The following is a 20,388-nucleotide window of genomic DNA, read 5'->3' as shown; positions in this document are numbered from 1 at the left end:
AAGGCCCGACGACAGGGGTGGACTGGGTTTGCGGATACTCTTGAGCCGGCGTTCGAATCGGCGCAAGAGCTGGTCGGCATGGAATTGTTGCCGCCACTCGTTGCGGAGTCTGCCAAGCCCCTGATCTGATAAGTGGAGTATAGAGTTCGATATGTTGCGCGTTCGTTCGGTGAGACTCTTCTTTCCAAGCAATTTGCTAAAGCACGGCCTGCATGGTCTGCTTACCATAGCTGAAAGTTGGACGAAGGATCTCCAGGGAGAACCAGGCGGTATAGATAGCATTTGCTTGAATTTGTTGCCACAATATTGAACAGTTTGTCAACGTCTATTTTCTAATATGATGAGGTGCTGATCAATTAATCCATGCAGGTTTGTAAAATCACCGCCCGCCGGTGACGTCGTAATCAATGCAGAGAAGCTGTTTCGTCTCGCGTAGTGCTCGTCCGACAATGCCGTGATAGCTTGGGAGTTTCCTGAAACGCTGACAAGCGCAGGCGGACTATTTCTCTGTCGCAAACCTCACGATGTCTCCGTCTTTCGACACTCGCTTTGCAGCTGCACACAAGAGAAATGGCTCTACTTGCTGACTACGCTAGACTCCCACTAGTACATAATGCATGACGACATAAGCGCGTACTTCAGATTAGTCTAGTCGCGTGAACCACGTGTTCCCCGGAGCATGAGACGAGATAACCACTCAACTACAACTCCAGCGATAACTCCGGTGATGACACGATCAACAAGAGCCGCCGCAAGGGTGACGAAGCAAGTCACAAGTAACGCGGCTAAGAGGAGGCATTCCCAATCTACTGTCGATGAGAAAACGATCAGCAAGCGTCAAGCACCGAGCCAAGTTACAAAGAAGAACGTTGTCAAACACCCCGCGAATGAAGACTTGAGCAGTAGTGAAGTCAAGGTGAAAAAAAACACAGCGAGCAGCGACGCCATAGCGGACAAGAAGTGGAAATCCTGGTCCGCCAATGCAACCTCAACGCCCTACCCCGACTTCGGCCACCCCACCCCCGAAGAATGTCAGATCGCCCACGACGTCTTATATAAACTTCACAATGATGCCGTCGAAGCCGAATTCAACGACGAGAATACGCCCGAGACGATCCCCTTCGTGCTGGACGCCATGCTGGTCGCGGTTCTCAGCCAAGCCACGAGCTGGAGCAATGCGAAGCGCGCCATGAACAGCATGAAAGCGACCTATGGCTCCGTCTTCGCATACGACGCAATCTTTTCCGGCGGTCCCGAAAAACTGCAAGATACGATTCGTTGCGGTTACGGGCTGCACATCCGCAAGACGAAGATCATATTCTCGATACTGGAGGATGTGAAAGCGCGGTACGGCCGCTGGAATCTCGATCACTTGCTGGGACGAGAGCGATGAGGAAGCGATGAAGGAACTCATGAGCTACAAGTACGTTGGGCCCAAGTCGGCATTTGTGGTCATGGGCTGGTGTTTGAAGAGGAACAGGTTCACGGTGGACACGCACGTGTATCGGATTGCGGGGCTATGGGGGTGGCGGCCAAAGGAGGCGGACGCGCGAGAAGACGCAACTGCATTTGGATGCGGTAATTCCGGTGGAGCTGAAGTTCAAGTTGCATTTCTTCCTGATTCAACATGGACGGACGTGTCCAGCGTGTCGCGGTGGCGCAAAGAAGGACCAGAAGTGCAAGGTCTCAAAGGAGATAAGAAAGATAGCTTAAATTGCATATAAAAGCAAAGAAATGGTAGCTTCTTAAGCCTAATTTCTATAACATATCAGTGTTGTAGAGAAAAATCATTAGGTTATATAGTTTCTCTAATTCTAATCTTAGCTTAGGCACTCTATCATTAGCAATATTAATTTTAGATTAATTTCGACTTTTTTGTAGCCTATGCACTGCGTATACTAACTTTTATACTACGTATACTTCGGGGGAATGACTTGTTGTAGTGTTCTTGAATGGAGACCGCGCTTCTGCGTAGACGTAGAAGATAGGTGGCGGTTGCGTAGGGGGGCAAAGCTTTATTTCACAGCCAACAGCCACTTATTGAGGCTTCATCGCAGATTCCCGTATACTCTGACGAAACTCTAACAGTGTACGAGGGAAAGGGTGGAAGTTAGGCATCCTAAGAGTCCAACTTACGGTGGGTGGTATGCTTCGCGCAAATTGGGAGCAAAGTTCGAATTGAAACATGCGTTATCTGAACGCTATATGTTCTATTATATAACAGCGGGCCTTGGCAGCTGCCGTATTCGGGATAGAGTTTAATACAGCGCCGCGATATGTCTGTTTGAAGAACGTGGGTTCGTAAGTTTAAAAAAGCCTTAGGTCTAGGACCAGTTCGTTACATGAATGATGATTATGACGTGGAAGGCCAGCTATAGCCTTATGTTTAGGAGAATAGGAGTTCGGGGTTAACATCGATTATCCCTTTTTAGCCCACCTTTGTCGTGAGCTCGTTGTGTACCTTGTTACAATTTTTCTAATCAGTACTTTCCGTAGAGTAGATACTGTTTGTAAGCATCTTAAAGCAGCGCTGTCACGCGCTCTACGTTGGACAAGTTGCTGACGGTGACCTGCATGCTATCTTATCGTAAAGTGCGGGGAGTGCGGCTGAATTCGAAAAAAGATCCTCAGCTCTACGCCGAATATCCCACAACCGCTCGTTGCTCCTACTCTGCGCTACCGGATACACAAGCTACGGAGTGCCGATGAGATGGCTGATCTCCCGACTTTAATCTTCGTGCCTGGCGCATGGCATCAGCCAACATGCTACAACAAGATTATCGAACTGCTGCAAGACAAGTATCAGATCAAGTGTATATCCATAACGCTGCCGTCAACGAAAGGAGATCCTGGCGCAACATTCAAAGATGATCTGGACGCCGCGCAAAATGCGATAGTCAGCGAAATCACACAAGGCCACAACGTCGTCATCATCGCGCACTCGTACGGTGGAATAGTCGGCAGCAGTGCCGTGAAAGGCTTCACACGACTTCACGCCCAGGACTCGGAGCACAAATCATCAGGATACGTGATGGGCATCGTGCTCATCGCGTCTGGCTTCGCTTTGACAGGCCTCTCGTTCATGGACCCGCTCTTCGGCATCCCACCTCCTCAATGGCGCGTCAACAAATCCACTGGATTCGCTGAAATCGTCAAATCGCCCCGTGAAGTCTTCTACCACGATCTGCCCGCTGACGAGGCGAACTACTGGGTCTCGCAACTCACGCCGCAAAGTCTCAAAGCGCTTTTTGAAGGTGGCGGACATACATATTCAGGCTGGTTGGATGTACCGGCTTGGTACATAGGGACTTTGGAGGATCGTGGGTTGCCGGTGCTTTTGCAGCGCATGCAGGTTGGCATGGCGAGGGAGATGGGCGGTGCGGTCGAGCATAGGGAAATGCGGACTAGTCATTCGCCGTTTTTGAGCCTCCCGGATGAGGTGGTCGGGATTCTGAGGGAAGCAATTGCGGCATTCGTGGGACGGTCGGTAGGGCGGCGCACGTCTGATGCGGTAATCAGGGCGAATGTAGTAGTGCCGACGGTCAGGATCTTGCAGCCTTTCACGTGGTTAAAGTTTGGGCTGCCGCTTGCATTTGGTCGCGTACTTGGAAGAGGTTAGTTAACATTCCATTGGTTCAGGGCATTGTGGGTGAGTGGTTGTAAATGAAGTTTCTCACTTCGAGTGCGGACTTCTGCCACAAGCTTCCTCTCGGGTCGACAGCGCTCTCGTGAGGCACAGACTCACACATTTTGCAGACCGCTGAAGTGGCGCATACTTGTTTGATTACTCACTGTAAGGTGCTATGGCGTATGCTCAAAGAGGCTGTCGACCAATCCATAGAACGTAATGATAAGTTTGCTGACTTCATCTTCAAGGTGCAAAAGCTGCCTGGCTGTGATAACGTACCCAGAGGCTTACCGCAGTGTCGCGAAGATTAGACTGAATTTGGTAACACGAGTAGGAAGCCTGTGGAACCATTGTTAGGAAACAGGTCTGATCGACTCGGTAAAGCTGGCTCTGGAACGCGATAGACGTACAAGTTCGCACTGTGTGGGGAAATACATTTACGCGATGCTGAAGCGCACTATGAGCTCGTAGACGAAGCAAACTGGCCGGTAACACGCAATTGTGAACGCGAGCACATCAGCATCAGAGTAGTGAGCGACGAGGTAGCTTTTGCTGCCTATAGCTCTAGCTTACTATGGAGCGCATGTATCAGACTTAGGGCAAATTGGACTAGGATTATGACTGCCGGTACGAGTTGGTTGAAACAGTGCTTTGAACTGCGGTGGTGATGATGACAGCACTTATATTAGTGAAGTCTGCGAGGAATATTGCAGAAGAATGCGCAGATAATATGCAGAGGAATGATGGAGAATCATAAATGATATCGTAATGCAGGAGGCAACTGTCGTGCGAAAGAGAACCATCACGAACTAACGCTCGTCTGTTGCATTAAAACCACATTGGCATGATTTTTGCCCTTTGAAGGTTGCAGATCTGCCAATAGTCCACGGGCAAGCTTCATCGCAGTTTGCGGTTCAAATTGGGGTAAGTGCCAACGTCCACCCTTCATGCGTCTCTTCGCCCCGAGCTACTCGACATGCCGTCTTGTTTGAGTGCAACTTTCAGGATCCTTGCATCGTATGCATGCGCTACTTTACTTCGAGGCGGCGGCACATCTAGCCAACGCGCAAGGCTGGAATAGCTCAACGTCAACAGCAAAGATAAGTGTGCGAATGAGGTCGGACGAAATACAGCAACGGCTCGAGCATACTTCCTGACTGATCTTAGCTCGATGCTTGGGAGCTTATTCCAAGATGGCGGTGAGTCGTGATCGATGGTCAATGTGAAGCAGGAACGTGAAAGCTTGGGCGTTGTTGTCTGTTCGACATATCCGTTGGCAGGCACCATTCACAAATGCACGTCGGCTGCAAGCTTCCAAATTGACCAATCCGTCTTGAGGCAATTGAAGAACCAACATTTTTTACGATCCAAAAGAGGTTTACTGCCTCTATGGGAGCAGTATTTCTTTCCGCGGTCATTAACCGGGTCGGGCGGGAGCTAACCGTCGCGCCACCAACTCAAACAACGCAAGGCGCCCGGCAGGAAGCCGCGGCCCAAGGAGCCACAGAGCCTACGGGATTCCGCACTGCCTACGAAGTACCTTCACCTTTCTGCGCATACGTGCAGGGAACTAGAATATTGAGATATCGAGACCAGACGCAACATGTAGAGGCAAATATTTAGAACATGACGCAGAATCCGCAGGTCGTCACCAAGAACAGGTAACAGAATATTCCGCGGAGCATCCATGATGCCCGGTATCCACGGGTTCCATGATCCTCAATTGGACAGCGCTACGGCCCGTGTAGGGCAATAACACAACGCGTGCCCGAAAAAGACCATACCATATCGAATCAGGAGGATCATGCCAATCCTCGATTTGTCGCGCGAGGGAACATTGACCTTCCATTAACGGTACAGTGTAGGTAGTACTACAGTCGAGGTATACGCTAAGGTCTTGGACCTCAGCTAACTCTCACACTACACCACGTTGATGCCAATCTAGACTACGACTCAACTCTAGGGCCCCCAGATCTATTCAGGCGCCCATCTACACAGCGACGTCTTGCTCGGTCAGCGCGGATTCGCAGTTAGGGTTGGACCTGCGAACTCGTTAGTGCAAGGCTTCATGTGTGGACGAGAACCCATCCTTCGGAAGCACGTAGGAGAAGGGCGCGTAGGGAATGAGGTATAAAAGGGTGTGTGAAGCCGACCTACTTTCTTGTATCACTGCACACTTCACTCTTTCTCTGCACCACTCCAGCCCTCGCACCGCTCCAACAGTCTCCAAGATGTACTTCTCTTCCATCGCTACCTCTATGCTCTTCGCTACCGCTGTCTCCGCGAGCCCTCTCCTCGAGCAGCGCAAAGCACACCCTGAAGTCATTCCCGGCCCGGGGCTACCATCTCTCGCCTCGCTGGGCTTGACCACCGCTCAGCTCTATGAAACCCCAGTGCCAGGTGGTATGCTTGAACCATCTTCTGGCTTCTTGGGCACGATCTAACGGGCTACAGCCGAATTCTCCGCTCAATTTGACCTCAAGTGCGGCCCAAACAACCGCGCATACGTACGTCCCTTTCGACCCACGCACCTTACGATTTGCTGATCTTTCAATCTGATAGGGACCTGTCAACGACGTCATTGCGTGCTACAACTACCTCAGGAACCTTGGTGGTCGCGCATGCCAGGTTCCCGGCAACAGCGTGCTTATTACGTTTTGCACCGCCGGAAATGGCAAAGCGACTGGACAAGGCCTTAACAGCAACGCTCAGAGCAGTGCTTGCTCTGATGTAGCAGGAGGCCTTCTTCAAGTCATCAACGGCTGTACTCGTTCGGACCAGGTATGTTTAAGATGCAGAGGGCTTATATCTTAATGACTAACGACGTGGATATAGACGGTCGCTGGGTTCCAGGCAGCGAATGGAAACGGAAACCTAATTGTTGGAGGCGTGAACAGGAACTACTAATATAGAACCATTAAGTAGCTAGCAGACGTGTAGATAGAACTAGCAATTGCAGAGAAAGCCGAATACAATAGCAATGCCTTAAATTATTAAACCTACCTAATATAAGATAAGATTTTAGGCCTAATTTTCGCTGAAACTTGCTTAGCGTTAGAGTTTCTTACTTTTTATAAGAAAATTCTTACTTCTAAAACCTGCTTTATCTACTCTCTAAAACCTATAACTTTCTTATTATAATTTATTAACTTAATATAGTAACTTTATTATAAAATGCTATTTCTATTAGCTACTAGAGTTATAGTATCTAGTTTCTAGCTAATAGAATATATTAAGAAGAGCCTATCTTTAATAGGCGATAGAATAAAGATTAGAATAGGCTTTATTCTATAAACTACGTAGAGTTAGCTTTAGCTACTAATTTTGTAAACTATATTTTATAACTATATTTTATACTCTAGTTAATCTTACTATCGTAATACAGCAATAGCTCCTTCTACTTATATTAAGCAATTCTTCTATATATAAGTCTCTATAACGTATTTTATAACTAAAGCGCATATCTAACTAAGTTACGTACTTTACTCTACTAAAATGTCTGCGCAGCAACGTAGCGTAACACTATAATAAATTTATATACTATAAATATAAATATATTATTTATTAGAAGCGTCGCTATCTTCTATATCCTCTATCTCTACTTTATAGATATAGGCATTATATCTAGTCTTACTATAAGTGCTGTAGCATCTCTCTACGCGTACTCTCTTTAATAGTCTATTACTATTATTATAATAGTTCTCTACTATTATAGTAATTAAGTCTAATATCTTACTAACTATTAAGATCTTCTCTACTTATATATATTATTATTTATGCGCCTTATACTTTATTATTACTTCTATAGTATCTTAAAAGTAGATTATTTCTTCTTATACTAATACTATATTATGCGCTATCTACTAAGCGCCTTTAGTTAGCTACGTAATCTTTTTATCTATTAATCTTACTATAGAACTTATATAGTTTTATACTCTCTATTAAATAAGTGTACTCTACGCCTCTATCTTATAAGCATTATATAGTATCTTTATCTGCTAAGTACTATTCTTAATAGTTATTAATAGTAGAGTATAGAGGTATACGTTAAGCTTTAATAATACTATCTCTAAGCTATATAGAACTAGTCTAGCGCCTTAAAACTCTGCATAAACGTTCTCTACTATAAATATCTTCTTAAAAGTAGCTTTAAAGGTTAGTAGAAAAGTTTCTTTATTAATATAGTAGATGCAACTATATACTAAGGCTAAGATACTATTACTATATATACGCTTTAATAGCAAGAAATATATAATATTAAGTAGCTATAAAAGGTATAATAAGTGCATAGGTATATAGAGAGTAATAATCTTCTTCTTCTTATAGCATTTCTAGAATTCTACTACGTAATAGCTCTTATAGCTATTAATAATAAATAGCTTATATACTCTAATAGAACGTATATAAGAGTTAAAGTATTTAAGCTAAGTAAGTGCTAGATTATTATTTATCTAGCTAGTAGAGCTAACTTAGATAACCTAGTTATATAGAAGGTTATAGAACTAGTTTAAAATAAGAACTTTACCTATAAAGATAAGAAAGAGTAGAATTACTTTCTCTATTACGCTAATGCCTTATACTAGTATAATCTACTTATAATTACTAAGCTAGAGCTTCTTTGCCTTTCTAGGCTTCTCTAAACTTATTACTATAAGCTAAGAGAATATCTTACCTATTAAGAAGCTAGACTTATTAAAGTTATATATATTCTTATCTATAACTCTATACTTCTTCTTTATATCTTAAACTAGTATAAACTAAGGCTAGATAACTGCTAAGTTCTTATAAGCAGCTTACTAGTAATTATATAGATAGCTCTAGCGCTTATATAGCTTAGAAGTATACTTAATAAAGTTATTAACCTAGTTCTTACTAATAAGCTTACTAGCGCGCTCTCTAAGTAGTCTATTAGCTATATCTTATATATTAGCCTTTAAGATAAGCAGACTACGTATAGAATACTTAAGTATATACTCTATAATTATCTTCTCTTCTAGTTTCGTTAGATACTTTATATTTAGTTTATAGTTATATTAAGAACGCTTTCTATTATAATAGTCTTAGATAGTTATTTTAGAGACGTTATAGATAGCTATAGCGCATCTAATACTCTAAATTTACTAATTTTATATATTAAGAATAGTAATCTATATATCTGCTTTAGTATAGGAATTTTAAGCCTAGCATTATTAAGATATTATGCATTACTACTATGCAGGCATTTTAGTAAGATAAAGTACGTAACTTAGTTAGATATATACTTTAGTTATAAAATATATTATTAAATATTAAAAACTCTATAATCTAATATCTTATAGATATACTGCTAATAAGCTGCTTTGCTTAGCGCCTATAGTAGTAGATACTTGCAAAAAAGTAGCTATATTAAATATATTACTCTTAGAATTATTACTATCTACTTAATGCTTACTAGCTTCTATAACTATTTAAGAAACTTCTACTTATGCTTACGTAGCTACTATCTCTGCTCTTAAGTCTACCTGCATTTCTAGTAGAAATGTAGAGCTTAGCTAATTAGAATAGGCCTTAGTAAGGCGCTATGTTATAGAAATACGTTATAGAAATAAATAACCTTCTAGAGAGAAATAATATATTTCTAAGAGGCTATATTCTATAGAAAGGTGTGCTAAGCTTAGATCTGCACTTAGAATTATAATAGCATTAAAATTCGTTATAATGTAGGCATTTAAAGTTAGAGAGTTTACTTTAGTAAGAAACTTTAAAACTTAAGCTACTACTCTAGGCCTGCTAGCGCTAACGTGCTAATACTCTGCTTCTTAGCTTAGTAAGCTCTAGCTATAATTATAATATCTATTACTTTATTTAACACTAGCTAATATTCTTAATTACTTACTCTCTTCTTAAGACAGCTTATATTTAATAATATTTTAAGTATTTAATTCTAATTCTTTATTGCCTATATAATTACTATATATAATTATGCAGGCTTAAGAAGACTCTACCTTATTACTATAATTTACTAGCGCTTACGCGCTACTTTACTACTTCTCTAAATTTAGCATAATTATTTATATCTAGTATAAAGGCATAAGAAACTAGAAAGTCTATCTAAACTGCAGTTATTTAGTACTACCTAAGATCTATAACTAAGTTAGCAGAGAGAAAGGCTTCTTAGAACTGCTAGTATTATAGATTATAAGTCCTTATAATATTACCTACTTTACTTATAGTAGAGAACTAATTATACTTCTAAGAGACTTAATTTATGCATAGTAATATAAAGAGCAGCGCTATAGCTATATTAGTACTAACTAAAGAACTATAGCCTAATACTATAATAAAGAGCACTAATAGCAAAGCTTACTAGTAGCAAGAGAGCATTAGCAGAGAGTAAAAGTCTAGACGCTCTTTAGAACTAGTAGCTATTAGCGCTATTTTACTATAGTAATACCTAGTTTAGGCACTCTAGACTCTAATTATATAGAGACTATTAAAAACGTATTCTTAAATTCTAAGACAACTACTATCTTAGCTAAATACTAGAATGCTTAGTAATAATAACTTAATACGTATAATATTGCTAAAGCTATTATTCTTAGAATAGATTAAACTAGCTAGTTTACTAGGAATAGCTAGTAAGAACACCTTAGAAAATATAACCTAAAATAACTTTACTAGGTAAGCTAGCTACCTAATCGCTATAATACTTTATTATAATAGGTAGTTAGAGTAGTAGACTTAGCTATAGAGCAGAGAGTAGCTAGTCTTTCTACCTTACCTCTAGAGACCTACTGCTAGTTAAGAAGCTCTAAGAAGATAGAGATTAAGACCTAGCCTATAGAATGCCTTTAGAATAAGGTATTCTAATAGCATTATACTAGATATCTAAAGCGCTTTACCTGCTACTACCTTAGAGTTATATAGATAATCTATAAGAAAGAAATTACTAGTAATACTTAAATGCCTATAGCTGCTATATAGAACCTACTAAGCTCTTTCTCTAGCTCTAATTTAAGTATAAATACTTTAACTTAGCTAATAATATATTAATATCTACTGCATAACGCTATAGCTTTATTTTCTTAGTAAGAGAATTAACTAGAGCTTATAATAAGCTTTATTTAATCTCTAAATCTTAATAATAAGAGCACTTAAATTTAGAAGCTTATTAAGCTACTAGAAGCTTTTATTTTCTAGCATATTAGCAGCAACTAGTTTGGTCTAGTAGGCTTATTTATTTTCTAGCTATCTTAGGTATTAACTTATATACCTACTAATTGCAGCGCGCTAAAGATTATTTAGGTATACTAGTAAGTATAGTATACTGCCTTAGAGTAATTATAGTAGAAGCTATTCTACTATCTGCTATCTAGAAGTAATAAGGCTAGATAGAGCAAGAATTCTTTTACTAATAACGTAAGAATTACCTTATTAATAGTTTATATAGCCTATTTAGTATTATAATTAGCCTCTTAGCTTATGCTAAATATATTATATTTAATAAAAGTAATAAGGCTAATACTCTATAGTCTTAAGATTATACTATTCTCTATTTTTATAGCTAGCCTCTTATTATTAAGCGTTTTAAGAGCATAGTATTAGGTCTAAGATAGAGGCTAGATAAAATAATCTCTAGAAAGATCTTATATTTATTTCTCTTGCAGTAAACTACTTTAGTCTCTCTATTATAACTATTTAGGATAATATTTGCTGCAAAGTTAGAGAGTACTTCTTTCTTACTAATAAAGCAAATAATCTTAGTAATAGCTTTAAATAGACTCTTAACTAACTTCTTACTAGCTCTACTAGCTAATAAATATAAGCTTAAGAGATATAGATATACTTAGCTATTTGCAAATTTATTAAGCGAATTAACTCTTTTTTAGAGCTTCTCTTTCTATTAGTATATATAACTAGTAGCTAACTTATAAGAGAAACTAAGATTATATTAGTAAGATAGCGTAATAACTATGCTTAAGACTATAATATTTACGTAATTAATAGCTAAGTTACCTTTATTATCTAATATAATAAGACTTAGTTATAATAGAATTAACTAAAGATTATCCTACGCTTTCTACTCTTAGCAGTTAGATAGATACTACTTCTTTACTTAGTATATATCTGCTCTTTGCGCAAATATCTTTGCTGTACTATTTTAGGTAACTCTTATAGCAACTACCTCTAGTTAACTAATACTAGAGCTTAGAAGCTAGATTAGTTTACTTATATTATGCAGAGAGAGACTAGAACTTATCTTAGATATATGCTTAGATTGCTAGAATATTACTATACTATCTCTATAATTAGACGCTAGTTTATTAGAAAAGACTTTTGCTATAGTATATATAATTGCAACTCTTAAGAAGATTCTAAAGAACTAGAGAAAACTAAATTAGAGAGTAGAATTAATCTCTAAGTAAGCTATATAGAATGAATTAGACTATAAAGCTATAGTATATTAATAAATATAATAAAGAACTTAAGCTTACGCTTAATACACTTCTTCTAGGCTCTAAGTAACTACTAGCATAAATTTCTTAGGTTAGAATCCTTAGAGCCTTATACTAGAAACTCTTTAGGCTAAGAGCTGTTAAAAGTTAGCATAACTCTGCTACTTATCTCTAGCTATTCTACTCTAAGGCACTAGCTATAAAGCATAGAGCATCTAGATATAAACTCTTAACTACTAACTAGCTTAGTTAAGCGTTTAGTAAAATAGCTGCGCTTGCGCTAGGCCATTAGTTAGCAAAACCTCTATTAAAGCTGCAATAAGCAAAGCGCTTAATTAACCTAATCTAGCGTATAAATCTGCTAAGTAAGTATAAGTATTAGAAGCAGTAGTTAGTAGCTAAACTCTAGTTATAGTTATACTATTAACTAGTAGCAGCAAAAGCTTGCTTTTTCTAGCTCTAGCTTGCCTTAAGGATCTAGAAGTTTTAGTTATAGTACTACTCTTCTAAGAGTTGCTAAATAATATAAAGGAGCGCCTAATAGCTACAAGCATACTATATCTAGAATAGTTAAGTAGCGAAGAGCTATTAGCTCTAGTTATGTTAGTAAGCGCTGATATTGCTAGTACCTAGCTCTTTATTAAATATGCTAAGAGACTTATATAGTAGAGTATCTTATATAGGATTATAGTAGATAAGTACTATCTTATATTTATAAGCAGCGACTATTAGGAGTGCCTAGTAACTCTGCGCAATCTTTGCTTACTTTAATACCTATTTCTCTTTCTTATAGCTACGTAACTGCCTTGCTTAGAGCATAAATTAAGTAAGGCTATGCTTATATAAATGCCTATCTATATCTAAGCTTCTACTATAAGACTAAATATTCGCTATCTAGTTTATATTTATACTCTAGGCAAGCTTATTAAGTATATAATAAACCTATATAAGCGCTAGTTACTATAGCTTAAGAGTAAGAAAGAGATTATATACTATTAATACTAGAGCTTATATAAGCGTGTTGTATAAGAGCTAGGCTATAGGTTTTACTATAGAAATCTTAATTCTAAAACTAGATCTAAGCGCATAGCATTATAGCTAGAGCATAGAGGATTTATTATAGTAATATTAGCATTAGGTATAAGTATTAATTTCTCTAGTATTATATGCATTATTTATCTTAACTAACTATATAGAATAATTAATTTTGCCTATTCTTAAGTCTACCTGCATTTCTAGTGAGAATGCAGAGCTTAGCTAATTAGAATAGGCCTTAGCAAGGCGCTATATTATAGGAATGCAACGTAGAAATAAATGACCTTCTAGAGGGAAATAATATATTTCTAAGAAGCTATTTTGTGCAGTTTTACAAGGAGAATCTAGATCTCTAAACAGTTTATTCATAGCATTAAAATTCGTTGTGATGCAGGCATTTAAAGTTAGAGAGTTTGCTTTAGTAAGGAACTTTAAAACTTAAGCTGCTACTCTAGGCCTGCTAGCGCTAACGTGCTAATACTCTGCTTCTTAGCTTAGTAAGCTCTAGCTATAATTGCAATACTTATTACTTTATTTAATACTAGCTAATATCCTTAATTACTTACTCTCTTCTTAAGACAGCTTATATTTAATAATATTTTAAGTATTTAATTCTAATTCTTTATTGCCTATATAATTACTATATATAATTATGTAGGCTTAAGAAGACTCTACCTTATTACTATAATTTACTAGTGCTTGCGCGCTACTTTACTATCTCTCTAAATTTAGCATAATTATTTGCACTTAGCATAGAGGCATAAGAAACTAGAAAGCTTATCTAAACTGCAGTTATTTAGTATTATCTAAGATCTGCAACTAAGTTAGTAGAGAGAAAGGCTTCTTAGAACTGCTAGTATTATAGATTATAAGTCCTTGCAATATTACCTACTCTACTTATAGTAGAGAACTAATTACGCTTCTAGAAGATCTAATTTATGCATAGCAATATAAAGAGCAGCGCTGTAGCTATATTAGTACTAACTAAAGAACTATAGCCTAATACTATAATAAAGAGCACTAATAGCAAAGCTTACTAGTAGCAAGAGAGCATTAGCAGAGAGTAAAAGTCTAGACGCTCTTTAGAACTAGTAGCTATTAGCGCTATTTTACTATAGTAATACCTAGTTTAGGCACTCTAGACTCTAATTATATAGAGACTATTAAAAACGTATTCTTAAATTCTAAGACAACTACTATCTTAGCTAAATACTAGAATGCTTAGTAATAATAACTTAATGCATATAATATTGCTAAAGCTATTATTCTTAGAATAGATTAAACTAGCTAGTTTACTAGAAATAGCTAGTAAGAACACCTTAGAAAATATAACCTAAAATAACTTTACTAGGTAAGCTAGCTACCTAATCGCTATAATACTTTATTATAATAGGTAGTTAGAGTAGTAGACTTAGCTATAGAGCAGAGAGTAGCTAGTCTTTCTACCTTACCTCTAGAGACCTGCTGCTAGTTAAGAAGCTCTAAGAAGATAGAAATTAAGACCTAGCTTATAGAACGCCTTTAGAATAAAGCATCTTAATAGTATTATACTAGATATCTAAAGCGCTTTACCTGCTACTGCCTTAGAGTTGCATAGGTAATCTATAAGAAAGAAATTACTAGTAATACTTAAATACCTATAGCTACTATACAGAACCTACTAAGCTCTTTCTCTAGCTCTAATTTAAGTATAAATACTTTAACTTAGCTAATAATACGTTAACATTTGCTGCATAATGCTATAGCCTTATTTCTCTAGCAAGAGAATTAACTAGAGCTTGCAATAAGCTTTGTTTAATTTCTAAATCTTAATAATAAGAGCACTTAAATTTAGAAGCTTATTAAGCTACTAGGAGCTTTTATTTTCTAGCATATTAGTAGCAACTAGTTTTCTAGTAAGCTTATTTATTTTCTAGCTATTTTAGGCATTAACTTATATACCTACTAATTGCAGCGCGCTAAAGATTATTTAGGTATACTAGCAGGCATAGTATACTATCTTAGAGTAATTATAGTAGAAGCTATTCTACTATCTGCTACCTAGAAGTAATAAGGCTAGATAGAGCGAGAATTCTTTTACTAACAACGCAAGAATTACCTTATTAATAGTTTATATAGCCTGTTTAGTATTATAATTAGCCTCTTAGCCTATGCTAAATATATTGCATTTAATAAAAGTAATAAGGCTAATACTCTATAGTTTTAAGATTATACTATCCTCTATTTTTATAGCTAGCTTCTTATTATTAAGCGTTTTAAGAGTATAGTATTAGGTCTAGTAGAGGCTAGACAAAATAATCTCTAGAAAGACCTTATGTTTATTCCTCTTATAGCAAACTGCTTTAGTCTCTCTATTATAACTATTTAGAATAATGTTCGCTGCGAAGTTAGAGAGTACTTCTTTCTTACTAATAAAGTAAATAATCTTAGTAATAGCTTTAAATAGACTCTTAACTAACTTCTTACTAGCTCTACTAGCTAATAAATGCGAGCTTAAGGAATGTAGATATATTTAGCTATTCGTAAATTTATTAAGCAAATTAACTCTTTTTTAGAGCTTCTCTTTCTATTAGTATATATAACTAGTAGCTAACCTGCAAGAGAAACTAAGATTGCATTAGTAAGGTAGCGTAATAACTATGCTTAAGACTGCAATATTTATATAATTAATAGCTAAGTTGCCTTTATTACCTAATATAATAAGACTTAGTTATAATAAGATTAACTAAAGATTATTCTACGCTTTCTACTCTTAGCAGTTAAGTAGATACTACTTCTTTACCTAGTATATATCTGCTCTTTGCGTAAATATCTTTGCTATACTATTCTAGGTAACTCTTATAGCAACTACCTCTAGTTAACTAACACTAGAGCTTAGAAGCTAGATTAGTTTACTTATATTATGCAGAGAGAGACTAGGACTTATCTTAGATATACGCTTAAGTTGCTAAAATATTGCTATGCTATCTCTATAATTAGACGCTAGTTTATTAAAAAAGACTTTTGCTATAGTACGCACGATTGCAACTCTTAAGAAGATCCTAAAGAACTAGAGAAAACTAAATTAGAGAGTAGAATTAATCTCTAAGTAAGCTATATAGAATGAATTAGACTATAAAGCTATAGTATATTAATAAATATAATAAAGAACTTAAGCTTACGCTTAATACACTTCTTCTAGGCTCTAAGTAACTACTAGCATAAATTTCTTAGGTTAGAATCCTTAGAGCCTTATACTAGAAACTCTTTAGGCTAAGAGCTGTTAAAAGTTAGCATAACTCTGCTACTTATCTCTAGCTATTCTACTCTAAGGCACTAGCTATAAAGCATAGAGCATCTAGATATAAACTCTTAACTACTAACTAGCTTAGTTAAGCGTTTAGTAAAATAGCTGCGCTTGCGCTAGGCATTAGTTAGCAAAACCTCTATTAAAGCTGCAATAAGCAAAGCGCTTAATTAACCTAATCTAGCGTATAAATCTGCTAAGTAAGTATAAGTATTAGAAGCAGTAGTTAGTAGCTAAACTCTAGTTATAGTTATACTATTAACTAGTAGCAGCAAAAGCTTGCTTTTTCTAGCTCTAGCTTGCCTTAAGGATCTAGAAGTTTTAGTTATAGTACTACTCTTCTAAGAGTTGCTAAATAATATAAAGGAGCGCCTAATAGCTACAAGCATACTATATCTAGAATAGTTAAGTAGCGAAGAGCTATTAGCTCTAGTTATGTTAGTAAGCGCTGATATTGCTAGTACCTAGCTCTTTATTAAATATGCTAAGAGACTTATATAGTAGAGTATCTTATATAGGATTATAGTAGATAAGTACTATCTTATATTTATAAGCAGCGACTATTAGGAGTGCCTAGTAACTCTGCGCAATCTTTGCTTACTTTAATACCTATTTCTCTTTCTTATAGCTACGTAACTGCCTTGCTTAGAGCATAAATTAAGTAAGGCTATGCTTATATAAATGCCTATCTATATCTAAGCTTCTACTATAAGACTAAATATTCGCTATCTAGTTTATATTTATACTCTAGGCAAGCTTATTAAGTATATAATAAACCTATATAAGCGCTAGTTACTATAGCTTAAGAGTAAGAAAGAGATTATATACTATTAATACTAGAGCTTATATAAGCGTGTTGTATAAGAGCTAGGCTATAGGTTTTACTATAGAAATCTTAATTCTAAAACTAGATCTAAGCGCGTAGCATTATAGCTAGAGCATAGAGGATTTATTATAGCAACATTAGCATTAGGTATAGATATTAATTTCTCTAGTATTATATGCATTGTTTATCTTAACTAACTATATAAAATAATTAATTTTGCCTAGAAGTCTAGCAGAAGAGGTAGGTTTAGAGAAGTAGTTAACTTAGTAATAGTTATTAGAAGTAAGAACCTAGCGCTAAAGCTAATACCTAGGCATTAAGACTAGAAAACTTTAGATTAAGATGTAATGCAGGAGTTTATCTAGGCTTAGGCAGAAGTTTACTAGCGCGCAGTTATAAGCGAGTATCTTAATAGCTAAGCTACTAATTGCACTATAATTAATACTGTAAGATGCAACTACTATAGTAAGAGTATTACTAAGTAGCATTCCTTCTAGCAGAAAGATGCCTAAGAGGAGAGAGTTATTTAGTTCTTTTTAGAAGAGATAGCTAGGAGCTATCTAGCTTATAATATTGCTAAATAGAGAAATAATCTGTAGCTACTATATCTCTATACAGAGCTGCTTTGCACTGCTAGCAGAGAGAGCGCTAGCAACTTCTGTAATATATGCAGAGTAATTCGCTATAATATATAATATATCTCTAATACTTATATATGCTAGTAGTATAAGCTAAGCTAGTACCTCTGCGCTACTAGTACTAATAGTAGCCTTTCTTGCTAATAGCTATATATTCTTATCTTAATTATTGCAGCTTCTTATATACTGCTATAGAGTAATAAAGTCCTATAGTAGGTTAAGTTTAAACGTTATAAAGCAGAGAATATCTTAGATATTATAGAATACTGCGCTTAGATAAGCTAAAAGCATAGCTATAGAATTTAGAGTAAGCTAATAAGCAATAAGATAGCAGTCTTTATTAGCATAGTACTGCAGTATTAGAGCAGGAAGGTTATAGCCTAGACTTAAGTATACTAGAGAAGGCTACTTAGAGAGAATGTTAGATACTATAAAATAACAAACTCTACGCTAAGCAAAGCTTAATAAGTTTTAATATAGAAGTAGTAAGTAATAAGCTTAGAGCTTATAAGTATTATTATTATCTAAAGATTACTATTACTAGAAAAAGGTAAGTCTTATATAAAGAAAAGATAGGCCTTACGCTAAGCAGAGCTTAAAAGTAGCTAAAGCGCTTAAATAGACTATGTTTTGCTTCTAAGTTTTATCTCTATAGTTACTTAAAGCTAAATAATCTATATATTATACTAGAGTATAAATAATAAGATTATAGATAAAGAGCTATAGTAATAACTACCTATGCAAGACAGATAGCTAGAAACAGTGCTAGAATATCTTTATAGAATAGGTAATCTAATATATAGACTATTCTATATTAAGATTTACTTTACAGCCTATAGTTTATATAAGCTTCGCAAAGAATAGTAATTATAGTTGTTATAATAGAGCTAGCATCTAGTTTATAATATAATGCTAGTAATAAGTAGTATAGATAGGTAGGTTTGTAGTTTCTATACTCTATATAAGAGAGATATAGTAAGATAGCTAAAAGTAAAAACAATATATATGCGTAAAAGATAATTAAATAGCAAATATTTATAAAAATAGATAGCTTAATAGCTAGTAGCACAGAAGTGCTTATTATTAACCTATTTCTACTTTAGCGCGTTACTGTTTTTAGAATTAGAATATCTAGTTTACACTGCTGTAGTAATAAGCCTAGTTTCTTATCTAGTATAATAGTTATCTAGTCGCTATTAGATAACTACTAACTAGATAAAATTTATTTAAAACTCTATCTATTATAGTGCTGCAGCTTATAATAAAGACTAAGAGGAGCGTTGCATAAGGCATTTCTAGCGTAATTAGAGCTATTATAGAGAGTACTAGAATAGTACTCTCTATAATTAGGCTAAGCTAACAAAGTCTCTATATACTTCTAAACTTAGTTAAGCTTAATTGCTAGCCTATTATCTACCTAATAAAAAGTATAAAGCTAGATTTAGAGAGTATTATATCTAATAGTTTCTGCCTTTCTTAGATATGTCTTAAGCCTAAGTAGAGGTACTTTGCTTAAATTACCTATTAAACTACCTAAACCTATACCTTAGAAGGCTAGCTAGAGAATTATTAGTAATAGAGCATATATAAGTCTATTTAAAGAATTAAAATGCAGTATAGGTTATAGCTACTCGCAGTTTTATAAACATAATAATAGAGAATATAGCTAAGAAGAACTCTAGCTATCTCTGCGTTTAATTTCTCTTCTGCGTTACTGCAGTAGCTAACATATATTCTATAAAGAATTATAAATTAACTTCTGCGCGCTGCAGTTAGAGAAACCTACTAACTCTTAGTACTATCTCTGCTATAACAGCGTTAAACTTCTCTTAATATTATAAGACTAAGGATAATTACTAATAGAACTGCTTAGTAGAAGATGCTAAACGCTTGTTTCTAGTGCTAGTAGACTAAGTCTATAAAGCAGCGTAGGATTAATCTACTACTAATAGGCTAAGGACTACTAAATTTGCTTCTGCCTGCTAACTAGGTAGTTAATAGCTTATAAGATACTAATTACTGCTAAAGCAGACTTAGTGCTAGAATAGCAGACTAGATTTTATCTCTACCTACTATCGCTATAGTAAACTTACTAGAGAGGCTAATAGTTAAATCTATATAAGAGTATATGTAAGAAGTTAGCTTAAAGCTCTCTAATTCCTCTAAGCTTGCGCTTATTTGTATGCTAGCTGTAGACTAGATAAAGGAAAATACCTTAGAAACTCTCTCTTTCTCTTTTAAGACGCTTAGGTATCCTTTACCTCTCTCTATAATACTCTATTAGAATAAACTAATTTTAAAGCTAAGTACTAATGCTACTACAGCGCTAAATTACTACTATAAGCGAAGCATATATTAATGCTACTTTAGTGCGTAGATAACTATACTGCGCCTTAATAACTACTATAAGCGAGGTATATAGCGATGCTACTTTAGTACATAGAATAAGTTTCTAGGTAAGTCTAGATTATATAGAGCTTAGTATTTAGATTAGTACTCTTTTTTATAAAAGTTTTTAGGCAAGTCTAGTGCAAAGAAAG

At 36.0% G+C, this 20,388-nt stretch overlaps 5 protein-coding genes across 5 annotated transcripts; all 5 read left to right on the top strand.

Annotated features, from left to right (window-relative positions):
- Positions 1-727: 727 nt before the first annotated feature.
- SNOG_14622 (hypothetical protein) lies at positions 728-1,393 on the top strand (the record flags this gene model as incomplete). The annotated part of the gene is made up of 1 exon (XM_001804752.1): positions 728-1,393. One exon carries the CDS (start codon positions 728-730, stop codon positions 1,391-1,393), a length of 666 nt encoding a protein of 221 aa, XP_001804804.1.
- A 7-nt stretch (positions 1,394-1,400) lies between these two features.
- On the top strand, positions 1,401-1,713 carry SNOG_14621 (hypothetical protein; the record flags this gene model as incomplete). The annotated part of the gene is made up of 2 exons (XM_001804751.1): positions 1,401-1,578; positions 1,646-1,713. The coding sequence occupies 2 exons, from the start codon at positions 1,401-1,403 to the stop codon at positions 1,711-1,713; spliced, it is 246 nt and encodes an 81-aa protein (XP_001804803.1).
- A 997-nt stretch (positions 1,714-2,710) lies between these two features.
- SNOG_14620 (hypothetical protein) lies at positions 2,711-3,619 on the top strand (the record flags this gene model as incomplete). The annotated part of the gene is made up of 1 exon (XM_001804750.1): positions 2,711-3,619. One exon carries the CDS (start codon positions 2,711-2,713, stop codon positions 3,617-3,619), a length of 909 nt encoding a protein of 302 aa, XP_001804802.1.
- A 1,635-nt stretch (positions 3,620-5,254) lies between these two features.
- Positions 5,255-5,662, top strand: SNOG_14619 (hypothetical protein; the record flags this gene model as incomplete). The annotated part of the gene is made up of 3 exons (XM_001804749.1): positions 5,255-5,289; positions 5,377-5,489; positions 5,592-5,662. The coding sequence occupies 3 exons, from the start codon at positions 5,255-5,257 to the stop codon at positions 5,660-5,662; spliced, it is 219 nt and encodes a 72-aa protein (XP_001804801.1).
- A 197-nt stretch (positions 5,663-5,859) lies between these two features.
- Positions 5,860-6,535, top strand: SNOG_14618 (hypothetical protein; the record flags this gene model as incomplete). The annotated part of the gene is made up of 4 exons (XM_001804748.1): positions 5,860-6,031; positions 6,083-6,135; positions 6,191-6,409; positions 6,464-6,535. The coding sequence occupies 4 exons, from the start codon at positions 5,860-5,862 to the stop codon at positions 6,533-6,535; spliced, it is 516 nt and encodes a 171-aa protein (XP_001804800.1).
- Between the last annotated feature and the right edge of the window lie 13,853 nt (positions 6,536-20,388).

The sequence above is a fragment of the Parastagonospora nodorum genome, assembly GCF_000146915.1.
Source record: "Parastagonospora nodorum SN15 chromosome Unknown scaffold_33, whole genome shotgun sequence".
Classification (NCBI taxonomy): Eukaryota; Fungi; Ascomycota; class Dothideomycetes; order Pleosporales; family Phaeosphaeriaceae; genus Parastagonospora; species Parastagonospora nodorum.
Note: the sequence above shows the minus strand (reverse complement) of the source record. Positions and strands in the feature narration are given on the sequence as shown.